We start from the raw sequence: 26077 nt of genomic DNA on the forward strand, positions 1-26077 counted from the left end.
TTGAGTTTTGTTTACTTATTACTTATAATCCTTTGAGAAGCATAAAGCATTTTTGACATTTAGCTCTGAGACCTGCATGGCTTTAACAGCTTTGTGTGTGCTCAGACAATCGTTCTGGGCCTTCCATGCTAGGCTTTCAGAGTGACTTTAGAGTTTAGACATTCTCAAGATTGCAGAACTGGCTGTGCACCCATAGCCTTTACCGGGGTGCTGGAACACTTCTCATTGCCAATAGCTCTTTTAAAGAGAATGGTAGCTTGCATCTTTGGCTGCGGGAATTGCCATAGTGATGGCTGGACCTGGCCACAGTGTTCCACGCCCTGCTGAACTACTGCAATGCATCCTATATGGGGCTACCCCTGAAAATGGTTCTGCATTGGTGCAGAATGTGGAGGGACAGGTAGCTGCCAGGGTTTTGTGGTCTGACTCTGTCAGGCTACTGCTTTAGCAGCTTCACTCGTTGCCCATTCATTTCTGGTCCCAATTCAAGGTGCTGGTGATTACGTTTAAAACCCTTCACAGTCTGGGATTAGGGTACCTTATGAACTGCCTACTTCCATATATTCCAGCTTGTCCCTTGCCATAATCTGAGGGGGTCCAGCTCTGTGTGCCATCTCTAAACTCTCTTAGAGGGTGGTGGTGGCCAGGGGCAGGGTCATTTATGTGACCACAATTATTAATAAATAGTAATAATCTTTATTTATACCCTGCCCTTCTCCCCAAAGGGACCCAGGGTGGCTTACAACGTGTTAATTATGGAACTCCCTCCCTTGTGAGTTAAGAGCAGAGACTATTCATTAGAGGGATTCTGGCAGGGGTGAAAGACTGCTATTTCAGTTAGCTTTTTAGGGTGGCAGGTGGTGAACCGTTGATGGCTGTACTGCTGTTTTACTATTGCTCTGTAGTTTTTATATGTCTGCTCTTGTATACTGAGGCACCATTTATTTTTAGTTGCTATTTTAATTGATATTGTCTGCAATCCTAACCTCACTTTCCTTGAAGTAAATCCCATTGAACATAGTAGGACTTACTTCTGAGTAGAACAGCTTAGGATTGTGCCCATTGTTATGTATAATGTTGCTGCTGGGATTAATGGTGATGAGCTGTTTAAATTGTGTGTTTTAAAAATGTGACTTGTATGCAATCTATTTTTTGAATGTATTTTACAGTGCCTTGTTTGTATCCTGACACTCAGAATTGGACTATAATGGCATCAAAATCATATCCTTCCTTGCAATTGCCATAACCCAACATTGCCATTCACACAGAAGTTACAGTAGGGATCTTTTGTGTGGCATGGAGAGCTGGGTGAATGTTGGAGAAATGTAATCCCACAGGTCCTTTGGCACATGGGATTGGTTGCATATATCCCAGCACAAGTGCTGTGAGAGAGCATTCTTGCTCTCAATGTTGGCAGTCATCCCTCGATCTCTTTGATCAAGTAAGCCTTGTAGGCCTGAAAAAATGCTTGACCAATGACTTGTGATACCAACGTTCAAGTAAAGGGAGCTCAACATTACAATTCCTTTTATGTGTGACATGTTTTGAGTTGATCCCAAGCTTTCTGAATCTAGAATGGATCCAAACAGGGATTCATCTACTGTCCCTGCTGGTAGTAGCCTTGCTGCATCAGCACCCCTCATTGCTAGCAAAGCATTTTTACCTTTGTGAAAAAGGAACTACAAAATGTGCTCAAGAGTGTCATTTTCAGCTTAGGATGAGACAGGCAGTTGTCTGTGGAGGCTCCCCACTGCCAGTTATCTCCCCCCCCCCCACCTCTTTGCATTGGTAAGAGTTTTTACAAAGAGGAGGTTGTAGAGAAACCCGCACAAAAGCCATTTTGATTTTTTGACTTTTCCTTCCAACTGCCTAAAAATGCTTTCAAGATTCTTCAAGCATTCAAGGGTTGCAAAGTCCAAATTGTTTTTGAGGTGTGGCAGGAGAAGGGGTGCACTAGATGCCATAGCAAAAGAAAGGAGTGGGTATACCATGGGTATACAACTCTATCATATTGCCTTCAGTCAAAAGAAGCACAGTCTGCCTCATGTTCTGGACTCTACAGTCCTGAAGCTACTAGCAAAACAACAAAAGTGTTGGCTTGAACATCACAGCTATAACATTTTAGAGCAGTGGTTCCCAAACCATGGGTTGGGACCTACTGGTGGGTCACAACCTGATTTTTGCAGGTCCCATAGCAGCTGAGCAGAGCCTCCAGGTGATGGAAGTATCAGATAATTAATTGCCTCAGGCCCTGAGGCTTTTCAAAAACTAGAATTGCCCTGCTAAGAGCTCCTGCAGTTTGCAAGCATGTGTAAATAAAGGGAGATAAATGTTGGAACATCCTTTTTCTGATTATGTGTAAATAAGTAAAAATATTATTTCTTTCTAAATTTTTTAGTTTTGTAAATCTAGGTGGGTCCTGATAGAGTGTCATTTTAAAAAGTGAGTACTGGTGCTAAAAAGTTTGGGAACCACTGTTTTAGAGGATCACATGAAATACAGACCTTTGGGGGGTGTGAGTTGGACTCCATTTTTAAGGCACCACTGCACTGGCAGGATCCTTAAGGAATCAGCATGGTAGAGCATTGAGGTCTTGCAAGCTTCAGGACGGAGGTCATCAATGATTATTTGGATAAAATGATTGTTAAAAACCTGAAAAGAACCAAAAGAACTCTATTAATTGTGTAAGTTCTTGCAGATCCTTGTAAAGCATGAGATTGTAAACTCTTACAAGTTCTCTGAGACTGTATACTGCCTTTTAAAATTTACTTGCAGAACTTTAGTCACTATTTCCATATTTCAACATGTCACACATTTGGGATACTTATCCACAAAAGTGAAAATGCAATCTTTCAAAAGCAGATCCAAGTCATCTTTGTGAATCACACATATCAACAGAAGTTGGTTCATTTTACACAAGTAAAATAAACCTTTGCAGATCTGTAGATAATAGTCACATACCTGTTGACTGTTTGGGACACTTATCAGTAAAAGCAAAATGCTTTATCGGGGGGGGGGGGGAGTGAAAAACCTATGCATACTTTCCATCTCTCAATCTGTCTCTCCCCATTTATGCAAGTTACTTGTGCCCTGGAGGCAACTGGTGTCTGCCCTTATTCTGACTGGGTTAAGGCTTTCACCTCAGTGTGTAGTTCCTCAAGTGAAAAGAGAGGGCACTTTTTTTAGCAAGGGCAAAGTGTGTTAGCAAAAAGGTGCTTCTTCTCCCTTCAGCTCAGGATGGTACTACATGTGCAGATGAAATGAAAGAGTTCTGCAGTGGTAAAATGACCTATTACACTTCAGAATGCAGGTTTCTGTGTGCTCCTCTACATTAAAAAAACTTCCCTGTAAGCACAAAAAACAAACAAAAACTAGTGCAATGGAGAGAAAGAGGTAGGCTAGAACGTCTCAGTGTGCTAGTTCTCCAGCCCTGTCTGTTTCCCCTGTTTTCAATTTCTCACCTTAGATATGGTTGCAGGACAAATACTATGTGGTTCCCTTATATCATCCACCGCTTCCACCTTCATTCCCACTGTGAAGAAGTGGTTCCTCAAGTCAGCATGGTCCTACAGGGTGAAGAAGGCACTGTGAGCACAATTGCCAACAAATCTTTTTATTTCTTTTAACTAAAAATAGCGTGTAGGCATTGGGGAGAGTTTGCAACTGGGTAGGAACCACAATGCAGGGAAAGTGCTAAAAGCTCCCTACCCATTCACCACAGTTTTGTACTCCCCCACTGCTAACTGTTAAGAAAGAAAAACAAAGGGGCCTCGCGCATGCACAGACACAATTATTGTAACATTAATTTCACTGTATGATTGTCTTTGCCATGCCAATTAGCTGTTGCTGTGATACAATTATCAATCAATTATTTACAGCATCAACTGACTTAAAATGTGTCCCTTTAAGCACTGATTTAACTTTTGGGAAAAGATAAAAGTCGCAAGGTGCTAAATCGGGTGAATATGGAGGATGTTCAAGTGTAGTAATGTGATTGTCGGTCAAAAACTGCTTCACAGAAAGTGCTGTGTGAGCAGGCGCATTGTCCTGGTGAAGAATGAAACCATTTTTCCACAGTTGCGGCCGTTTCTGACTTTCTCAGCTTTTTCAAAACTTCCTTATAATAATGCTGGTTAACTGTTGTGCCTCCTGGAACCCATTCTTCCAAAATTACACCCTTGATATCGAACAATCTGATTGATTTTTTCTACATTTTCTTCAGTTCTTGAAGTACAAGGTCGTCCAGGGCATTCATCATCTTCGACATTCTCACGTCCCTCGCTGAATCTTTTGTGCCACTCAAACACACGTGCACGAGACAGGCAGTCATTCCCATAGGCCATAGTAAGCATTTGAAAACCTTCTGTTGGTGTTTTGTGCAATTTTACTAAAAATTTCAAATTGACACGTTGTTCAACTTTTAAACTTAGCATTTTTTCGGCACTCTACAGAAAACACAACCAAACTAAATGGCGACTCACAATCAACTGAACGTCAGCGTGCTGCTGCTTGTCATGCAGGTTCAGACATGTTCAAGGTTACTACGTATGCAGTTATAATCGGTTCTGACTGCTTTGTTTACTAGGTGGAATCACAGTATCGTTATTTAATAGACATACTTCGTATTCACATAAGGTTACATAACTATCTCACTTAGGTCAAATACTAGGTTCAGGGAAAGGGAAGTGCAGCTGCATGGCCACAGCATAAACGTTCTTCCCTCCCAAAGATATTGCTACATTTTAAAGGCTTGTGGAAGTGTCTGTGAAATTTAAGGGCAGGTCCATCTAGGTCAAGCAAGATCATGGAGCTACATCGTCCAGTATTGTGTCCTCTGACTGGCAGCGGCTCTCTAGGGCTCAGGAAGAAAAAGGGTATTTCTCAGTCCTAATCCCTCTGAATTTCTTAGGTGGAGACACCAGAACATGAACCAGAGACTGTCCAAATTTAAGAAGACTGTCCTTGCCCAAAAAACCCTCTCTCAACCTCCTCCAAAACCTGCAGCCAGCTCTGCTTAATGCATTATGTGCAACAACGAACTCAAGAGAGATGGTGGTTTCCCCCAACACCTACTATAGGCATCATCTCCCTAGAGAGGCATTACTGAGGACCATGGCCCAAGTATTAAGCATGAACTTTTTCTTTTAGAGCTGCAGGTCTGTCCATCAATACTCTCTCACTCTCCACCTATGCTTTCACAAGAAGAAAGTTGGGTGAACTCGGAACAAGCTTCCCATTCCAGTGTGCAGAGCCGAGTAATCTCTCAACAGCAAGGCAATATTTCTGCCGCATCAATATATTGTACTTACAAACACAATTCCTTCAACAGGAGGCTTAACTGAAATTTAGAGACCTATATATTTGTTCCCTAAATGCCTGCCTTGCTTTAAGTAGTGAAATCCCCACTGATGGCCACTGTTTTATACAGTATTCTCATCTGTGGTTCATTTTGTATTGATTCCAAATCCTGTGCCTTTATTCCTGCCTCTAACACCATTATTTACACCATATTTACAGGTTTCTCTTGTAGGGAGAAGAATTTCTCCCTTGTATATTTCTCCCTTGCATATTTATATAATATAAATATATTACAGTGAAACAAAATTAGACATTAGCAAAAATTCCAAAATGCTAATCTGAGCACCAGGTCCTCTGCTTGTCCTATTCTGGGAAAGCATCAAAACAGCATTGCAAATTAAGGAGGGTTCTCATCACAATTAAACAGCTTTATAAAGGGACAAAGTCCTATCTATTTTTACCAAGAGGGGAAACTCAGGCATATGTGAAGGGCTAAAGTAACTCTCCAAGATGACGTAACAAGATAAAAAGTGTAAAAACATGAACACACACTTGTGTGAAAGGTGGTGCTCATTAAAGAAAGGTTTGATGCCACTTTTCATCCATCCTGCAGAAGCTCTGTGGAACCCTGCTGAATGGTAGATGGTAAAGCCAAGGCAAACAAAGGAATAGGCATCTATGAATATACACAATGATTACACAGCCTCACAAGCATTTGTGCAAACAGATTCATATGACTACAGGAAGGTGCCCTATATCGATTCAGTCCATTGGTCCATCGAGCTCAGTATTGACTGACTGGAAGAAGCTCTCCAGGATTTCACAGGGATGGGAACTTGATTCAGGTGACTTGAGTTCAAGTTACAAAAATCAGCATTTTTCGCTGAGTCGTGAAGACTTGAGTCACTTGTGCCAATGACTCAGGCATTGACTCAAGTCTGAGGCCATTGACTTAGCACTTTGTCCCCATGCATGCAGACTTGAGTCTGGGTTTGCTTGCTTCCTTTGTCATGGCATGAAATACATTGTGGAGCCATCATTCAGACAGCACGTGAGGCAGACCTACCCCCATTGTTGTCCATGGAAAAAACACTACAGCTGCTCCGCTTCCTTACACCCGCTTTCTTGGATGTAAGGAGAGCCTCCTCTGGTGTAAGCAGGTGGAGCAGCTGTAGTGTTTTTTCCAGACAACAATGAGGCAGTTCTGTCTTACCTGCTGTCCCCACACTACACATCCCTCCTCTGAAGAGGAAGGGGCCGCTTGCACACCTGCGGTAAGGCTCCATGCTACACTTAGTGCTTTGCACCCCCTCTCGTTACACTACTGGTGGGCTCCGTTGTTACTTGGGAGGAGGAAGCCTCATTGAATGAGATAATTCTATGACCAATGGGAAACTTTATTGAGTGCTATATTCCATAAAAACAATAAGCAATTTTGAACAATTGTGTGAGGTGTCACAAGGATAGAGGAACATGATCCAGCAGTGATTTCCCCAAACAGATGAGTGCAATACTTTTCTAAGTTCCTTTATGAGACTGAAAATGGACAGTAATCCAATAGACTTTTCATCTTCTGACCTCCCAAAATGGCCCCCTGTAGATACTGAAGAAATTAGGGAGTTAATCATGCAATTAAAACCTGAGAAAGCAGCTGGACCAGATGCCATTCCCTCTGAAATGTTAAAAAGTGACTCAAAATTGTGGACCATGATCCTGGGCGCCCCCCCCCCCCATTCGCTATGACTGATAGAACAGAGAAAATGCCAAATGTGTGGAACCACACAACCATGGTCCCTGTCTATAAAAAAAGACTATTAAAACCAGTCATCTAATTTTCGGCCTATAACCTTACTGTCAGTGGGGAAAATTTATGGGAAATATTTATTAAGCAAACTTGTCCCATGGATCAACAATCAAAAATTTTTTGGCCCAGAACAAGCAGGGTTCAGACAAGGCAAATCCACTCTAGATAATTATGTAATACTATCTCACCTTATACACAAACAGGTAAAAATAGCAAACTGTAAACTGTATGCCATTTTTCTCAATTTAAATGTGGCTTTCAGTTTGGTAGACAGGAATAAGGTATGGGCAGTTACAGAAGTTAGGAATCAATAAAAGATTCCTTTTAGTCATAAGAACATTAATCAGACACATTTTGTCAAGTAGGAAAATCCTGGAAAGGAGATTTGAGTAAATTGTTTCCAACCAACAGGGGAGTAAAGCAAGGATGCATTTTAGCATCAGCCCTCTTTAATCTCTTCCTAAACAATTTTGCAGCCCATCTAACTAGAGTGGAAGGCTACAGCCCAAGACTTAAGTCACACCGGGTCCCACTACTACTTTACGCAGACGACACAGTAATCATCTCCCAGACACGCCTAGGTTTGAACCATCTGATTAACAGCTGTGCAAAATACCTAGATAATAAATTGCAGGTGAACTATAATAAAACCAAAATAATGGTTTTTGTCAAAACATGGAAAAAGTTTACATGGAAATTTAAGGGGAATGCCATAGAACAGGGGTGTCAAACTCGTTTCATAATGAGGGCCAAACAGCATTCATGGTGCCTGCTGAGGGCCGGAAGTGATGTCATTAGGCAGGGAATGATGTCATTAATCAGGTCATAACCAAAAACAAGCACTTTTTCACTTAGGAATTCATTAGCTGCAAATGACAGAAGAGAAAATACAGAAATCTTGATCAAATTTCAAGTTATGGGAGAGCCCAAATTTCATGTGTACTGTCCTTATAGCAGTTTAGCACTGATCAGCAGCTGAGAGCCTAAGGGCCGGATAAAAGGCTTCTACGGGCCACATCCAGCCCCCAGGCCTTATGTTTGACGCCCCTGCCATTGAACAAGTTAAGCAATTTAAATATCTGGGAATCAGTTTCCACTATAAGCACTCTTGGGTCTGTCACAGAAAATATGTAGCAAGTGCATCTCAGCTTTCAGACCAGTCTATCACAAGATTTTATTTTAACAGAGGCAATAGCTAAGTGCCAGCTGCACATGTGCATATGTGCCACCTGCAAGTTTTAGGGCAAAAATTGTACCTCAAGTCTTATATGGTATCCCTGTTTGGCTAAACTCATTAGACAGCTCAATTGAACAGATACAATCCCTGTTCTTGTTGAAGATATTAGGATTACCTAGGTATATCCCATACTCAGTCCTTTGAAGACTGAGTACCAGTGAATTATGTGGATTTTTGTAGTATTTACATTATTATGCCTATGAAGGTTTTTGTTCTTGAATGACCTTTTGTTTTTGTTTGTTTTGAATGAAGGTTTTTGTTCTTGAATGACCTTCTGAGTTCTGTGGGACTACTTCTGAGTAGAGCTGAAAAGGACTAGGTTGTTCTGGTAAGCCTCCCAGCTGCTGTGTGTGATCCTCCTCCTCACCTCTTTATTCCTGCTCTCACACAGTCCATCTCACTTCCCTCCTGCTTTATTTACAGATGGGCAGGGACATCGCGGAGTGTTTAAAGAAAACTCCGACACACCCACCCACACACACACACCGTTTTTTTCCATGGCTGGCTTTTTTAAGCAAATGACTCAAGACTTAGAATCGCCAACATGCTCTGGGGAACTCAGAAAAGCTCCCCCCCCGTGACTCGTTCTCAAGTCAAGTCATGGGTGGAAACTCGTGACTTGACTCAAGTCAAGTTGCTAGAATTGCACATCCCTGGGATTTCAGACTGAAGTTGTTCCCAGTCGTACCTGGAGATGCTGCCTAAGTGGAACCCTGTGCATGAGGAACCCTGTGCTGGTGCTTTCCTGCTGAACTAGACCCCTTCTTACATGCACACTAGTTCCAATCAAGGTCCTGGTGGCCTGTGGGGGGAGATATGGCGGAAGCTCTGTGTGTGTGTTGACCCTCCTCCTCCAATGCATTTTTAGCAAACCTGCCTATGGAGAACACTATCAAATAAATGTGCAAGACCACCTGCAGGGTCAAGAGAAGGGAGATCTAATGTTATGAATATAATGGCAGAGACATGGGCCAAGGGAAAGGCACCACCCACAAAAAGCGGTGCAAAATGACTTTTTCCCCCCATGCAACTGTTCTGTTGCCTACATTTCAGGTAAATAAACAAGTTTCCAGCATATGCTTTCCTTCAAGATGCCAATTACTTAATTTCTAAGGACAACACGCGATGAAAGTGAAAGGAAAGCTTTTAATTAGTATTAGACCCTAATTAACACATTGCTACAATGAACAGGTCTCTAATTCCTTGGCACACATTGAAGAGAAATACTCTTTCCCCCCTCCTTTTCTTAGGAGAAAAAAGGAAAGTGCTTAGGGAGTGCATTTGGAGAACCAGATTTTTCTCTTTCATGTCCTTCCATTGAGATATAACCTAGCAATTTTATGTGGTTGTATTGTATTTCACCTCTCTTGTTTCTCTGAGCATCTCATGCTTGTTGCTTCAAAATTTAGCATGAATTGTCAAGAGAATTTAGAAGGAACTGAGCACTCAAGCTTCCAGGTGGCTGCATGGTGAAATAGCTAGAATGAAGAAAATCCTTGCTATATATAGATGTGGAGTCTTTGAGAATAAAAGCATAGTTAAAAATAAATAAATCTTGTATTACCATCATATTTATTGCCTACCTTTAAAATTTCACAAGGCAGCATACACAAAAGACAAATACAGTACAACAAATAAAAATCATAAAATATAACTTAATCAAAACAAACATCATAAAAGCAGAACAACAATACCAGCAGAGTACCAATCAATGGTCACCCTGCCTATCTCCCTGTTTCCATCTAAAGGGCCCAAGCTGCCTGAAAACTATTTGCATAAACAAAGTGCCCTTTGAAAGCTTGTGGAATATGGACAAAGATGATGAAAGAGAACATAAATTATGACACCAAGTTAAGAGCCTGGGATTCTGTTGCAATAGAGCTTAAGGAGAAGTGCAATTTCCATAATGCCCCTGAAAAGATTTTTAATTGAGATGCTTGTGGAATGATACTTTTTGGATCATCAGGGTTTCTCCTTTCAGTCTGATACCAAACCAGAAATCTCATATGAACCACTCAGATTGCTTCTGCCTTGTGCACAGGGACGGCTGTTACTTTTCTCTCAATCCACCACAGGACAATTGCTAGCTAATGACTTATCACCCCACACTATAACTTAACTAAATAATGGGACCTTATTGTCCTTACCAATGTTACCACCAGATAACTGCAACCAGTAGCTATCTAAGAACATAAGAACAGCCCCGCTGGATGAGGCCATAGGCCCATCTAGTCCAGCTTCCTATATCTCACATGAGCCCACCAAATGTCCCAGGGAGCATACCAGATAACAAGAGACCTGCATCCTGGTGCCCTCCCTTGCATCTGGCATTCTGACATAGCCCATTTCTAAAATCAGGAGGTTTCACATACACATCGTGATGTGTAACCCATGATGGATTTTTCCTCCAGAAATTATTATTATTATTATTATTATTAACAGTATTTAATCTGTCCAATCCCCTTTTAAAGGCATCTAGGCCAGATGCCATCACCACATCCTGTGGCAAGGCGTTCCACAGACCAACCAGGAAATACTGAGGGAAGACTATTATTATTATTATTATTATTATTATTATTATTAATACACACGGATTTTTTATACACACGGATTTTTTATACACAGATTTGACTCTACACGAATGGCCACTGCAAATGAGAAGGAATGTGCTGATCTCTGGAGAAGGGGAAAATGCACCCCTTTAAAATCAGTTTAAAAAACTGAACAGTAACAATAGCCTCATTAATGGGGGGGGGGCAGCTGGCTGACAAACCATCAATCCTCCTCTCTCCAGGCAACCCCTCCCTTCCCCCTGAGCACATAAAAGAAAGATGATCGCTTTGCATTGGTGAAGGGAGGGGCTGAGTGAAGCTTTCTAAGCTCTTGGAGCAGGACTAATTGATGGATTGTCTTCTTAATGACTCTTATCTTAGAGTCAAAAGGTCAGCAAGGCCGTTTTTAAATCATCGGAGCAAAGACACTGTTTTTTAAATTGATTTGCTATAGTGCGTTTTTTGCCATCCCATGCGAACCCACGTGAATAATGAGGCTCAACCTGTATTCAAATACTGTTTTTCAACAAAAAGTTCACAAAGCGGTTTACAGAGAAAAATCAAATAACTAATAGCATAACATGTTAAAGGAAACACACACAACTCTCCCAACAGCGTCAGGGGCCAAGGCGCCTGGAAATTTCAAAATGGTACCGAGTATGACTGCTGCTCCCCCATCTTCCAGTAAGCCATGGAGATGCTTATGGGAGGGGGAAGCAGCAACCAAAGTAAATACTAGTGGTGGAGCAAAGGAGAATGTTTGTCAGCTGCCCAGTTCCTGGGCAAAAGGGGGAGATCTAGTGAGCATGTGCCAATGTAAATAAGGGAGCCATCAAGGGCTTGTATCCAAGGGTCTCTGAAAAGATGGCACCACAGCTGCAAAAGTGCTCATGAAGTGCTTTCAGTGGCATGCGAGTAGATCAATCTAATGGCGACAGGCTAGTATGCAATGTGAACTATATTTTTAGATTTGAGTGAAATTCCAGGCTTTTGCTACTGCACAGAATGGCCAGAACTTATCTTAAAGAAATCTTTCAGTGATATCCATTATGATTCAAAGAAGAGTTTGGATCAGAAAATCTGTCAGGATCAGTAGCGTAGTTAAGAGGGTGCAGGAGGTAACAAGTGCACCGGGCAACAAGCTGTAGGGGGGCAACAAGCTGAGCTTCACACGAGTGGCCAAAATTGTGAAAACTTTGGTATATATGAATACCACCATCATGTTATATTTCATTGGAAAGATAATTTAATGCAGAATGCAATGAAACAAACCACATTGGAATATCTGTATTCTATCAAAAGGTGTGGCCAATTAACCAGAAAACAACTGCCTTATGAAACAAAAAGCAGATTACCTTAACTCAAAACTGACCTACGAGACTGATTGTTCTGAGAGCCAATGAGATATTATGATACAGCATGGAACCAATAAGGTATTAAAATAAATCAGGTCTAATTTCCATGTACCATAATACAGTTACCCCTACTTACTGGGCAAAGAGGCACTTTTTCAAGTGCTGCTCATCTTATTAACCATCCCTCTTCACCCCAGTAATTTCTCTGAGGCAAATTTTTTTATTTATTTACTTATTTAAATTTGATTTTGTCATGAGGGGGCTACAAAATAATCTTTGACACCAGGTAGCAGACAGATGCCTTAGCTATGCCACTGGCTGGGGGGAGGTGACAGAGCAAGTGGGTGGCAGGCTCCTGGGGGGAGGAGGTGCGTTTCCCCCCATTTTTCACTTTTTAAAAGCCCGGGAGTGACATCACTTCCGGGGCATCATTTTGAGCTCAGCACTGGGCTGCAAGATCATTAGCTACGCTAGCAGTCAGGATCATTATCATGGGCAAGCAATTTCTCAAAGCAAGATAAAATCCACACAACCCTTATGCAGAAGATCAGATGTACTGACTCCAAGCATCTGCTCCTTGGAGTAAGAGTTTTGACCCCTGCTAGCTCACACTGCAATGCTGAAGACCACTACAAACCGCTCTGCACCAGACTGTAGGTACAGGCTGTAGTTCATCCTGAGGTTTCTTCTCTCAAAGACACAGTAGTTGCTTTTTGTTAAAAAACACACCTCTTTAAAACTCTCTTTGCTGCATGTATAGTATGACCCTTAGGGCCCAGAGAATGGTGGCAGAAAGCACCGTTAAAGAGCTCTGCTCCACCCTGCCATCTGTATGCATTTCAAGGTCCTCCAATAATATGCTATTTGTACAATTTTCTTAAACACAACTGGCAAATCACTGCTTACAAACACTACTGTGCCGGATTGCTAAGGGCCCTGGTGGCAAAGTCCAAGACGGGGCCCTCCAAAGCACCCCCACCATGATGGTGCATTGGGCTCTACCGCTACCACCACTGGTATTGATGGTCCAGAGAAAGAAGCAGCAACAACTAAAGATATCTTTACTTTATAAGATACCAATTCTTATCCCATTTTTCCACCCATCAGACCCCCAACTTGATCATATCAATATAAAAACAATAAGAGACAGTGAATAGATTCCATGTAAAACATTTTTTTTAACCCATCACAGCTAAAACTTAAAAAGATACACAAGCATATACAGCAAAAGCTCAACATCAATTTTCGAACCCCATCAGATGGGATGTCTGATGGCCATTGGGCCCTTTTTTAGTGCCAAATCTGACTGACCCTTAATGCCAGTCCTGCTTCCAACAGGCTTAGTTTAGTAAAAGAAGAAATATGCTACCAACACAGACTAATTTTGGAGCCGTCGTGATGAGAATGCCAGATAAACTACCCCTTCCACATCAGAACCAAGCACTTTTTCAAAGCACAACAGTAAGCTCCTGCTAAGAGCTATATTGTAGGATATTTGAAAGATCCTCTGTGCTCGTTTACAATCCATCACCTTCTCTTTTTATTAAACCTGCTGAGTTTTCCATACTGATATATCCTTGCCGCAGGGGAGCCAGAATTTACAAGCAAAGAAACTCACAATGAGGATTTACTGCTTTGACAAGCGTTGCTGGCAAACAAACTGAAATCTTGACAAGGACTGTAACGAGAAGGCAGGACGTTAGGACAATTTCTCATTTGGGACTTTAACCTTAAGGAAGTAGCAGTTAAAAACGCTAACTTTTAATTAGTAGATGTGGATTTTTCCATTTTCTCCACCCATCAGACCCTCCAACTGGATCGCATCACTATAAAAACAATACGAGACATGGAATAGAGTCTATGCAAAACATTTTTAAAAACGCTAACAGCTAAAAGTTCATAAACATTTCCAGGAAACACTCAACACCAGGTTTCAAACCCATTCTGTGAAACCATGGCAGAGACATCATTTGCGCCCCAAGTAAAGATAATGGGAGAGAATATGCTTTGCACATATACAAGGTCCATCTGAGCTAGCGCAGCAGGGGCAGACTCCTGTTCAAGATCTAAGAGAGATGCTGCCAATTGCAGCAGACAGTGCTAGACAAGAAGAACAACAGTCTGATTCAGTATATAGAGCAGCTTCAAATGTTCAAGCTAATGTGCGGTGTTGAGGCAAGTGGAAACACCAGTCTTGCTTCTAAGCACTGAGAGGAGTCTTCTGTCTGTGGAACAACAATATGAAGCACTGGAACTGCATGGCAGAATATTCTCACTTAGACTATACAAAGGCAGAAAGGGCTTCAGCAAGCAACCAACAGCAGCAGCAATACAGATAAAGAGCAGGGAGAAGAGCCAGGAGAATAGGAGCGTGAAGCCCAACACCCTCATCCTTGCCTTGAGCCCCAAACAGACCAGAGCTGGATAAGAAAATTAGGTACACAATGGAACTGAAGTTTAAATAGGCAATTCTTCAAGTGAAGAAGGAATAGCAGATTTTACCTTAAACACTTCCATTGGGAGGGGAGACTTTGCTGCCTCAAAAAGAGATTTATCCAGAGCAGATTGCCATTCAGACACAGTCTTCAGAGGACAGACTTCTGTATGAAAAAATACAAGGATATTTAAGCAAACACACAGTTTCCAAAATATCTCAACATAATACAATAAAATATTATTGCTATACTTCAGAGTTATTGCTCTTCAATAACATTATAGCTTAATTCAAATAAACCTCCAAATAAGCTATTTGCACATAATAAACTGTGATAACAACACCTTATAAATAGAGGAAAGACTCCAAAGGGGAAGGAGAGATCAATCAATTCCTGCATGCTTCTGAATTGTCTTTTAATTTTCTTAAAAGTATTTTTGAAAGACAATCTAGTTTACATTAAAGGTTAATTTAAGCATGTTTGAGTTCCACTGATTTATGTACAAGCTTAAATAAGGTCCATGAGAATCAGACACAGAGCCTTCTCTGTTGTTCCACCCAGTTCACCCAAAGGAAGACCAATCTAATCAACTCCCTTCCAGTGTTCACCTGCGGGTTGAGATGTTACTCTATAGGAAAGTTTTGTGATATAAGCAAGTCCGACTAGCGGTGCTGTATGTTGAGATCCAGAGAATTCAACAGGACCTGAAGAGTACTCAACAGGGCCTGGAATGCGTTCTAGATTTGGATTTCATATTTTCTTTCTTGCTTCTTTCTAGTTTTGTTTTTTTTTTAGGAAATTTTGTATCATATAGATTTTTTATAGAGTTTTTTTCATTATACAAAATTTTTTGTAATCCTTACCCCATGTTACCATTTTAATAACCTTGTCAGATAAATGAGGCTCAGAGATAGTAGATCGTCCAGACTACAAACTGGGCTCACAATTCAACCAAGTATGGACATTGTTCACCAGCTTACATCTTGTGCTTCCCTCTACCCCTTTAATTGATTTACTTAGGGCACAATCCTAACCCCAAGTGACTTGTGCCAAGCCAGGGACGTCGCAAACGTACCTTAAAAGGTACGCAAAAGTACCTTTAGAGTCGGGGAGGCCAGCGCAAGAAGTTACACTGGCCTCCCCACACCAGATCCAGGCCCTGCAGGGTAAGTTTGCATTGGCTGAGCAATGCAAACTGTTCAGGAGTCAATGTCTCCTCCTCCCAGGTGTGGGGACAGTGGGGAGGAGACATTTTGGGGCGGGGGGAGGGCAGGCAGTAGGCGTTCCCAAGTGCGAGGGAACAGGAGGGGAAGCCAGGATCCAGCAGTTATGCTGGATCCTGACCCCATTCCCGGGCAGCACGGAACAACCTCTGGCCACTTAGTTCTGCTTGGATTTGCATCACCTTCTGAGGTGGCACAGATTCAAGTAGAACCACTGGGGTCATTCTAGCGCAACACAGGGTATGGGGAAAGTTTTCCCCTTGCCTCAGGTTGCACTAATTCTTGCCTCAAACTTGTGCTGGATACAGCACAGGCCTGCCTGTTCCAGCACAAGTTAGGTTATGTGCTGTTCCTTTTTATTTGGGTTTTTGTTTTTTTTTAAATAAACTGGATATATTTTGAATGCTTGCTTACCTAATCCATGTTCAAAGGTAATTCAGTGGGTTGTCTGATGTCTTGCAAGAGCTAATGTGATCTGGCTTCAAATAAGAACCACAGGGTTCTTTCTGTGCTCTCCTGGAAGGGGAAGTCCCCCTTCCCCCCCAAAAAAACAGTCTCCCTCTGCCTGGTTTCCTTAGCCTGGAATAATGGCAGCAGAGATATTGACCAGTTTCTCCCCATTCTGTTGCTGATCCACTAAATCAGGGAAGCAGAAAACAGGAAGGTGTGTGCAGAGTGCTAACCATTAAACACTACTTCCCTCAATCAGCTCCAGTTTCTCCAACACCACCTCTTTCACAATGCCTTTGCTTTAAACACCTTAAACTCTCTCCATCCCTACTGAATTTAAGTTTGAGCATGCAGGTTTGCCATCCAAAACCAACATACAGAAGTCTTACTGGGGTGCTCAGGCAAAAATAAATGTGAGAATTGGGTCTGAAAGTAGAAAGGATGGAGGGACAGATGGCTATAGAATAATTACACTGAGTGTGAACATTTAGTGAAGCTTTTATTATATGAGATGAGTAGAGGGATGAATGGATATGGCTAGAATGATAGCACAGAAAATCCAATCAGCCATGTAGGCTTGAGCCCAAACCTGCCAATGAAAATCAGCATGGGTCACACAACCTCCAGGGAGGAACCTCCTCCTCCTCCACACATAACAAATGTGATCCAGGTTGTTGCTAGAAAATCCAGTTTGTTGCTTTATACACCAGTAAGCAGGAAATCTGCCACCTGCCATTTATAAAGTTTGCAAGTGCAAAGAATCCCAGTGGCAAATTTATTACTTTTGTTCTATATTTCTGAGTGGGGAAAAAAGAAAAAGAAACAGGCACACTCAAGACGGCCTTCATATTAAAGCTAGAAAGCAATTTTACACTCTAATCTCAGCAGATTTAAGACCTTATGAAGTGAAGACTCACAGCCTTGCTTATTTAAAGAGGCTGTTTTTATATATTCACTACATCACTCCACACCAATGCCAGACAAACATGAAAGAAAAGCACAGGCATGCATTCATGCACACTTAAAGGGGGCATTAATCTTTCTTACACTTACAATTCTTCACGTATATACTTTCTTTACTAGTTTGGGCTCTCAGGAGTAAATTGAACACTCCAATCTAATGATTTGCCACAAGCCCTGGACCTCTGGGGCTGACCGTCCTAGGGCAGCTGAGGGTTATTAATTCAATTTTCTGAATTCTGCAAACAGTAGCAAAATGCACCCCAAGTAAGAGGGGAGTTTCCATAATGCAACAGCCCCTAGTCAGGGGATGGTATATTTTGCACAAACAAATGCTTGTTCTCTACCCTACAGGCAGCCAAGTGCTGGGGTAGAGGGTGGATTTCGCCATCCCTACACTGTCGTCCTATGTGATGCTTTACATTATTAATTACTGTATTATTTATTCACATTTATATTCCCCATTTTCTCCAAGGAACTCAGGATTTTATCTTCACAACAAGCCTGGGAGGTAGGTTAGGTGGAGAGAGAGGTAGAGATTGGCCTAAGGTCACCCAATAAGCTTCCTGGCCAAACAGGCGTGTGAAGACAGTGCCTCCTACTGCACTGTTCTACACAGCATCACAGTGTCCTCCACAGGCTTGAATGGTAACTGCTTGCTTTTGGGGGAGAAAAGGATTTATTTAGGTGCAGTGTTGGGGTCAGGAGCTAAAACGGTCATCATCAATTTGCTGGATTTCAACCCATGCATGAAAGTCTCATGCAGACTTGCTTAATGGCTTACATCACAGAAAGAGCACTAGAGAGTAGGCATTTCATTAAGTGGTGGCCGCTAAGTCACGTTGGCGGCTTTATGGATGATAAATTAAAATACAGAAAGAGCCGGGTTTTTTTATTAGGCAACAGAATCACTAGTAATTTCACCAACTGCATTCAGTGTCAATTCACATTCAGGAGAACAAGGGGAGAGCCAATTAAAGTGACTGCCCATTCGTCTTTTAACTAAACACGGATGAGAAACAAGGTGTCCCCTTGCCAGGGAAGGGGAGGAGAGACACTGCTGCTGCATCCCTCAGCTTTGTATGAACATCTTACACTCCAGGGAGATGCAAGAAAATCAAAACTTTTCTTAATGAATAACAATCCCCGTAAACCAAAACAGGACCACTCTCACTCTAGGTTCCAACACAACAACCTTAGGGGTCAGCTTTTTCCTTGTGTTCTGTTCGGTTTCTCTTACGGGGCAGTAATATGTTGACCATCATGAGTAAAGTTTTAGGCAGACTCCAATTATGCAACACACTTGTGCACCCCTTCCCACCACTTCCACCTTTTTCTTGCAACAAAGTTTATTTATAAAAGCAGAAAGAGGAAAGCGGAAGTGCATGCAGGAGGATCAGTAGTGCCTTGAGATTTCTCCAAATGTGTTAAGTAATGGGAAGAGGAGGCATGTGAACTCAGACCAGCTGATGCATCAAGTGGGGCCCCAGCACCGCACTCCAATCTGCTGGGGAGCTGAGGCTGAATGGGAATGGCTCGCCTAAGGCCACCTAATGAGCTCATGGCAAAGACTATATTTGAACTGCAAAATCCCAATTCCCAGCTCAGTCTTTTAGCCACTATGCTACACCGGCTCTCCAATCCAGCATTTCTAAGCACAAGAGCACCCCAAAGCCTAATGGAAGGAAACTTCTTCCAAACCAGTTTAAATGTGTGACACTAACCACATTGAAAACAGTTTAAATTAGTAGCAGTAGCCCTTAACAGTATCAAAAGGAAATGAAGAGACTCACAAAAGGTATCAATTCCAGGAAGAGAGGTTGCCCTTCAAAATATATTAACCATTTTGAGGCAGCTTTTTCTTTTATATGCTTGTTTACCTGCAGGTGGGTCCAGTCTGTAATTATTCTCTTGACACCAACCAACTGGCCGAAGTCTGTAATCCAAGTAAAACAACCACTGGTCATAGGATTCAGTCTCCTCCAATCCCACATAGCGAAGGCGTAATCTTCCTCCAACATTCTCAAGAACACTAACTATCCAGTATTGAAAGGGATTCTGGGAATCCTGCAGCTCTATTAAGGAATCAACTGTAATGAGGTCTACAGGATTTTTCCCTCGCAGAGGCTGTTTGAATAGAAGCAAAACTCCTTATTTTAAACTTTATTTGAAGTCTTCTCATGGTAACAGAGACAACAGAAGGTTATAAATGTTTGTTGTTGTTGCTGTTTTCTTCACCTTTATCCAAGCTACACCTGCAGTCTCTCGTTCCTTCTTATTTTAACCAGTCATGCATTCCAAGCATAAAAGCAAAAGAAAAAAACAAAAAGATAAATAGCTGTGCTTTTCTCAACAACCATTAATTTAAAAAATGGCTCTTTTTCTGAATACTCAAGAACTAGCTTATTAAAAGTTTCTTCCTAAATGCAGGGCTGAAACCAAGGAGCTGCAACGAGGAATTATTTAACTCCTCGGATGCAGAGGGAGAGGAGAGGGGTTAATTGCTTAATGTCCATGCAAAATATACATTCAGATTCTAATATCTGAATTAATTTCAGTTTCTTGAGGCAGACTGGAGCCTTTACATAGAAGTAAAGAAAGATCACTTTTTTGATACAACTGAATTTTAGCACCCAAAAAATCATTATCTATTGAATGTTGAAGATCTTGGATTTTAAGTTTTCAAAAGTCAGAAAGATTCACAATGTCTGCAAAAATGGAATCCTCTGTTGAAGAAGCACATTCCACAAAGGCAGTCACATATCCAAAGTTCACAGGAGCCCTCTGCAGATGCTAAAAGCAGGGAGAATGAGCACGAATAGGTGACGCAGGTAAAGTAGGTGAAAGCATCTCAGCTTCAGCTTATGGTCTGGGTTCAGACTGGATTATGGGTTTGAAACAGCCTTGCTTGCTCTGGTGGATGATCCATACCTGGATCAGACAGGAGGAGTGACTCTCCCAATGGCTTCTGATACCAGTAATCATGGTATGCTTCTGAGCTGCCTGGCTGGGATGGAGTAGGGGGGAAGATATGATTTTAGAGTGGCTCCATTCCCACGTCAGGTCAGTCTCAGAGAGTAGCATGGGGGCAGCTGCTGTTTGTCTCTTTGGTCCATTTTGTCAAAGAGCATTGGGAATATCTGTAAGAAGCCTTTGAGAGAGGATGTCAAGATATTTGGAGAACAGTGCTCTCAGCATGCTAATGACACCCCCATCCTACTTCTAATTTTCATGTGGGACCAGGGACACTCCGAGGTGGTGTCTGGCAGCTGTGAAGGACTGGATGCGACTAATAAATTGAGATTTAACCCAGACAAAATGGAGGTGCTGTTAGTCAGTAGGCTAGTTGATTCTGGAATGGGTTACAACCTGCCCTGGACGGACCAGCACTTTGTTTGAAGGATCTGGTTCACAGTTGGGGAAAGTTCCTGGACTCAGTGTTGCTGCTAGAAGAGGAAGTAGCAGCTGCAGCCAGGAGCAATTTGGTGCAGTTTTGGCTGGAGTGCCAGCAGCAGCCCTCCTGAAGGTCACATCTGCTTACAGTCATCCATGCCTTGGTTACATCTTGTTAAGATTGCTGCAACACACTCTACTTGGGACTGCTTTTGAAGTCTGTTAAGGAGCTTCAACTGGCACAGAATGCAGCAGCCAGGTGCTTATGGGCACTTGACAGTCAGAATACATAATGCTTGTACTTTGTGATCTGTATGTGCTGCCAGTATGCTTCCAAGCTCAATCCAAGAAGCTAGTAATTACCAATAAGGCATCACATGTTTGGGGCCAGGCTAACAGAAGGACCATCTTCCATATAAACCTGCTCACATATTGCATTCATCAACAGAGGCTCTGCTCTGCATCCTGTTGCCATTGAAGCTCTGTTTGGTTTTGGAATTCCCTTCCCTATGAGGTCTCACTGGCTCATATGTTGTCTGTCTTCAGGCTGGCAGCAAAACATTTCACTTCTGTTTGACTTTTCTGCTATTCATTTTTCCCCCCTCCAGCTGCTTTGTGGTTATTTTTGTTGTTATTGATTTTTTTTAAGAGTTTAATAAAATTCTCATGTGATTCTTTTAGGCCATTGATTTTAGTTTGTAAGCCACCTTGATGGTCCCTTGAATGGGACTGAAAGGAAACATGGTAACCTTTGAAATCAATAGTTTTCACTGAGGTCAATATCCTGAGTTTGGGCTGCACCACTTCCAACTGTATGTGGGAGTTCCATTAACTGAATGTTCTTCTATGGAAATAACTCCTTCCTCATACAAAACAGACATATCATGAAGATAGATTCTAGTTTAGCCTTTTCCTAACGTGCTAGTTTTCTGCATGCAGGCAATGTTTTTGTATGGAGCAGCAGTCTGAAGTGATACAGTCCTGACAAATTCCTCAGCCAAAGTATCTAGCCAGTGTAATGTAGCTGTGGAATAAACAGTCTCAAGAGTAAATCCTGAAAGATTCTGCCACAGAAGTATAAGAGGATCTCACAGATCTCTACATTCTCACACAGAAATGCATATTACCAGTGACATCCAAGTGCATGTTAAGGCACAGCTATTGAATGCAAGCCTGCAAAACTGTAGCATCAAAGGTGGCAGGAGAACAGAACAGCTACTGTTAATAACTTGCTCTGCCTGGAGCATTAATTTACAAAGCAAAGGCCTGAACAGCCTCATTGCAAAATCAATAAGCACTGATGGTAATTTAAAAAAAAACAAAAACACTAACAAATGTCTGGCAGCAGTTGCAGTTTGTTGTTGGGGGTGAGCAGAGTTGGTCCTTATCCTGCCTATTGATTAAGTGCAACGATTATCATTCTAGTGACTAAACTAAAAACCCCGATAGCATATTGAAACAGGCCCACTGCCATAAATTTTGGAGTGGTGGCAGTGATGGGAAAGCAGAGGACATCCAATACTTCCCTGCTAGTAGCCTGACATATTTACTTAAAGCTACTGAATACATTACATAATTTAATATAGCCCTCCTGAAGTTTAATCTCATTAAGATAGGTAAGTGCCAAGCTCTTGTCAATCACCCCACTAACCTGCAGTTAAATAGATGCAATAGATGCAGCCCTCAGCCCTATCCTCTGGATAAAAGAGGTGATCCTAGAGTCCTATTTAAAATACTGTTCTACCATGAACATGGCTGCACTCAATAAGGTATTAGTAGAATACATACGCCTTCCAGTAAATTTGCAGGGGGTGTTCGCGAGCCTGTCAAGTTGCATACAAGAAACTCTGTCCAGTCTGTGTATTTCTCTTTGATAGCTGAAAACAGGACAAAGACACAGTTAGCTAGGACACAGATAAAACCCATAAAAACCAGACAGCCAAAATAGGACACGGGAGACAGAACATGCCCTACTTGCCAAGGACTTTTAGAAAGACTGGGTTTTATGCTAGAATTCTTTGGCTTTGTTGATGTGATTTCACTGTTAGGTGTATTTTTCTTTGCAGTTTTTTTGTTTTCTTTTCCACAAGCCACACTAAGAACTTCAGCAGAAGGGTGGCTAGCAAAGTACTCCAAATAAATATGCTCAGCACTACTGAACTACAATTTCCACCTCATTCTACTCCAGAAGCAGCTCACCAGGGTATTAAGCAGAGTTGATTCCCCATCACCTACTAACTGATCCTTTTAGTTGGAGATGCCAGGATCTAAGAGGACCTGTGCATACTGTGCATTGGCAAAGTGTGTTGCTCTGCCACTAACATGTCCTGGCAGAAGTGTGTGAGAGAAAGAAAGGGAAACAAATGGTATCTGGGCACAAGTTCTGGACAGCAAATAAGATGTTAAATATTGAGATTAACTGTAGAGAAAAAAACATATAGCAGGTCTACATGAGTATACACATTCAAAAACCCTCTGGAACATCAGGGTTTGGCAGGGGCTTTAGAAAAGATTTACAGCCACCATCCATGATGTGAAATTAGTAACCACCACCAAATCCATTAACCAAACTGCAGATGACACAGGCCGTAAGTGTAACCAACCAATCAATATATCACATAATTTCCCGGTTGCAGAAGATTGACTAAATGATAAGACTTAACAAAGCAGCAAAGCGTAACCCTTATAAATTAGCTACATAATTTGTGGGCCACCCAATTCTTAAAGTGAAACTGCAAGTTGTCATTTGCCTGGGAGGAGAAGCAGGCGACCAATCCAGGTTAATGGGGCTACAGCTGTACCTCCACTATCCAGCTGGAAATGGCATTTAATCTTTCAGCCCCCCACCCCCCAAAGTGAGCCAGTGGGGATTTCTGCAGCACAATCATGGCTTCAATGCCTAGTTTAATGTAAATTAATTAACATGGAGGAAAATCCTGGAATAACTGTGGCATTTCCAAAAATGAAAATGAGAAAATAGCATATTAATCTTTGATCACTGAATGTGCTTTTATTAAGCTATTCAGAAAAAAGATATGGAATTTTATTCTGAATCAGGCAACAACAAAACATTTTGTGCATGTTCAGATTGTAACACCCAAAGGAAATAGGTTTGCCCCTGTGATTGGCAAGCATGATCAACTAATGCTGAAGTGATAAGCCCCACTCCCCAGTTACCCTGCCACTTCATGGGTGGCAATTTGCATTGAGGGAATCAAGAGCTGCTTCAGTGGCACTCTTTCCAGCAGCAGAGGGCTAGTGGCCACCATTTTCCTCCAAAAGAGCAGGTTGTTTCACTGCTCTTTTTAAGAAGCTGTATGCCTTTCATGAACAGATAGACTCCAGCTGGCCTCAGTCTTGTCAAAAGCCACAGGGCTCCATCTCTAGAATTGACTAATCTAGTCTTAGGAGAGATTCTATACAGAATAGCTGATGGACATCACACAATGGGAGGAAAAGGGAAACTGAGGAAAGGACTAGTTATCTTTATGTCAATTTGATTTCCAAAACTAAATAAATGCAAAACATGATACTCTTACTTTGAAACTTTCCACCTCTACCATCTGGAAGCATCATGGTTGCCAAATTTTAATTTTAAAAATTATGTTACCACAGAAGAGCCAGTGTTCAGTGCCTTATATGGGTCAGGGTTAGAGAAGCTAATCAGAAATAGTGCTCTGCTTTGTCCTGTTACTGAACATGGCAACGTGATTACTCATCATGTCAAAGGAGCCAGGGAGAAGAACCACACACTGCTCTGCTATCTCAGCAACCACCACCTCTTCTTTTCTGATCTTCTCCCCTTTTCCATTAGCTCAGCAGAACCTGTGAAGGGCAGGTGAGACACATCCAAGCATGCTTTCTACGCAAAAGAGAATGCATGAGTTCTGTGACTTAGCATCTTAGTTCTGTGCACAAAGGCTGTGAAGTTCAGGCATGCACAGCACATGGTGACTTCTCAAAAAATTTCAGTTTCTACACACACACAAAAATTCCTGGCAATGAGCCCAATGTTTGTTTTTATTTTTATAAGTCAGATTGGGTTGGCTGCTCTAGTGCACTCTTGATTCAGGGACAGTGTTTTTCAGGTGAAAATGGCAGACATTGCACTATTGCCCTTTGATGCCAAACAGCCCCTGGAGCATGTCAGAAAGCATATAGGTAACCCTTTGCAAATCCCACAATATTTCCTCTCTGTCCCCTCAAAGAATGTAGAGATCAGGCCTTCAAGAGCTGATTTCTGAAACTCTCAGCTGTGCCAGTGGCACTGAGCCTGGCAGAACCACTCAGCTTCCTTGGCACGTCATCTTTAAGGAGATTAGATGTTGAGCTGCAATTGGTTCTCCCTGTTTGTGTCTTCACAGCAACTACTGACTCATAAATATGTTGTACCCATTTGCCTTTACTAATCTTTCTTTGACATCACATTTAGTGTTGCCAAGAATGAATCCGTTCTGGATTAGCTCTGTTGAAAGGCTGTAAAACGGCTATGAATCCCAGACCACTTCACAGCATTTCCTTTCCCTTTCCCTTTCAACAGTCACTTCTTGCCTTTAAGAAGGCAAGGGTCTTTAAGACCCTCCGTAGTCTTGCCCCATCTTACTTTCCTGCCCTATTTCAAATTATACTCCTGCCTGTGCCTTCCATCCCAATCCTATCACCATTAGGCTGTAATCCTATACACACTTCCTGGGCATAGGCTCCCTCTGAACTCAATGAGACTTACTTCTGAGTAGACAAACATAGGATTGTGTTGTTAGCTACCCAAGTTACTTTTTTAAAAATGCACCCATTCTGGCTTCAAACAAGCAAGACACTCCCAGTGCAGAAAACTCTGTACAAAACAATCTCTATGGCCTTGTCTATTCTTCTACAGCTGAGAGGTTTTTTTTATCATGTATTGTGCATTTAGGCGTCTGTAACTTGTGATTTTATCTTACTCGCTTCGTAAGTTACTTTGAGATTTTAAGTGAAAAGCAAGACAGAATTTCAGATCTAAATAAATAAATGGTTTGCAACTGTCTGTTCTATTCCTCTGTTGCCTTCCCCATAGTCAAGATTCAGGCTGTACACTCCATGAACCTGTTGTTTCTTTGCAGGCTTTTTTCAGCACACCAATGACAAAATCACTACTCCTGCTATCACTTTCAGCTGCTTCCTTTATTTTGTTCCCAAATAATTTTGCAGCTCTCATAAAGGCAGTGGTGATGGGGGGAGGGAATATGTGGATATTTTCATAAACATAGCACAGGATCATTTTATTAAAATGATTTCACTGCAGATGTGACAGTTATTCATTCTTAGTGTCCCATAAATTCCATCTTCCTTATTTTATGGCAAACACTGTCCATTTGTGTCTTGCCACAAAAA

General features: G+C 41.8%; 1 protein-coding gene across 3 annotated transcripts in view; it reads right to left on the reverse strand.

Moving 5' to 3' along the window:
* Positions 1–26077, reverse strand: part of SFMBT2 (Scm like with four mbt domains 2) — a 67517-nt gene that overhangs the window by 23734 nt on the left and 17706 nt on the right. For all 3 annotated transcript variants that reach the window (XM_066634337.1, XM_066634338.1, XM_066634336.1), the window contains exons 5-9: positions 22496–22584; positions 19195–19441; positions 14749–14846; positions 3462–3566; positions 2505–2652 (exon numbers count right to left, since the gene is read on the reverse strand). In XM_066634337.1, the coding sequence (XP_066490434.1) occupies positions 2505–2652; positions 3462–3566; positions 14749–14846; positions 19195–19441; positions 22496–22584 (687 nt within the window). The remainder of the gene's footprint in view (positions 1–2504; positions 2653–3461; positions 3567–14748; positions 14847–19194; positions 19442–22495; positions 22585–26077) is intronic.

This window comes from Tiliqua scincoides, chromosome 7, assembly GCF_035046505.1.
Source record: "Tiliqua scincoides isolate rTilSci1 chromosome 7, rTilSci1.hap2, whole genome shotgun sequence".
In the NCBI taxonomy this organism is placed as follows: domain Eukaryota; kingdom Metazoa; phylum Chordata; class Lepidosauria; order Squamata; family Scincidae; genus Tiliqua; species Tiliqua scincoides.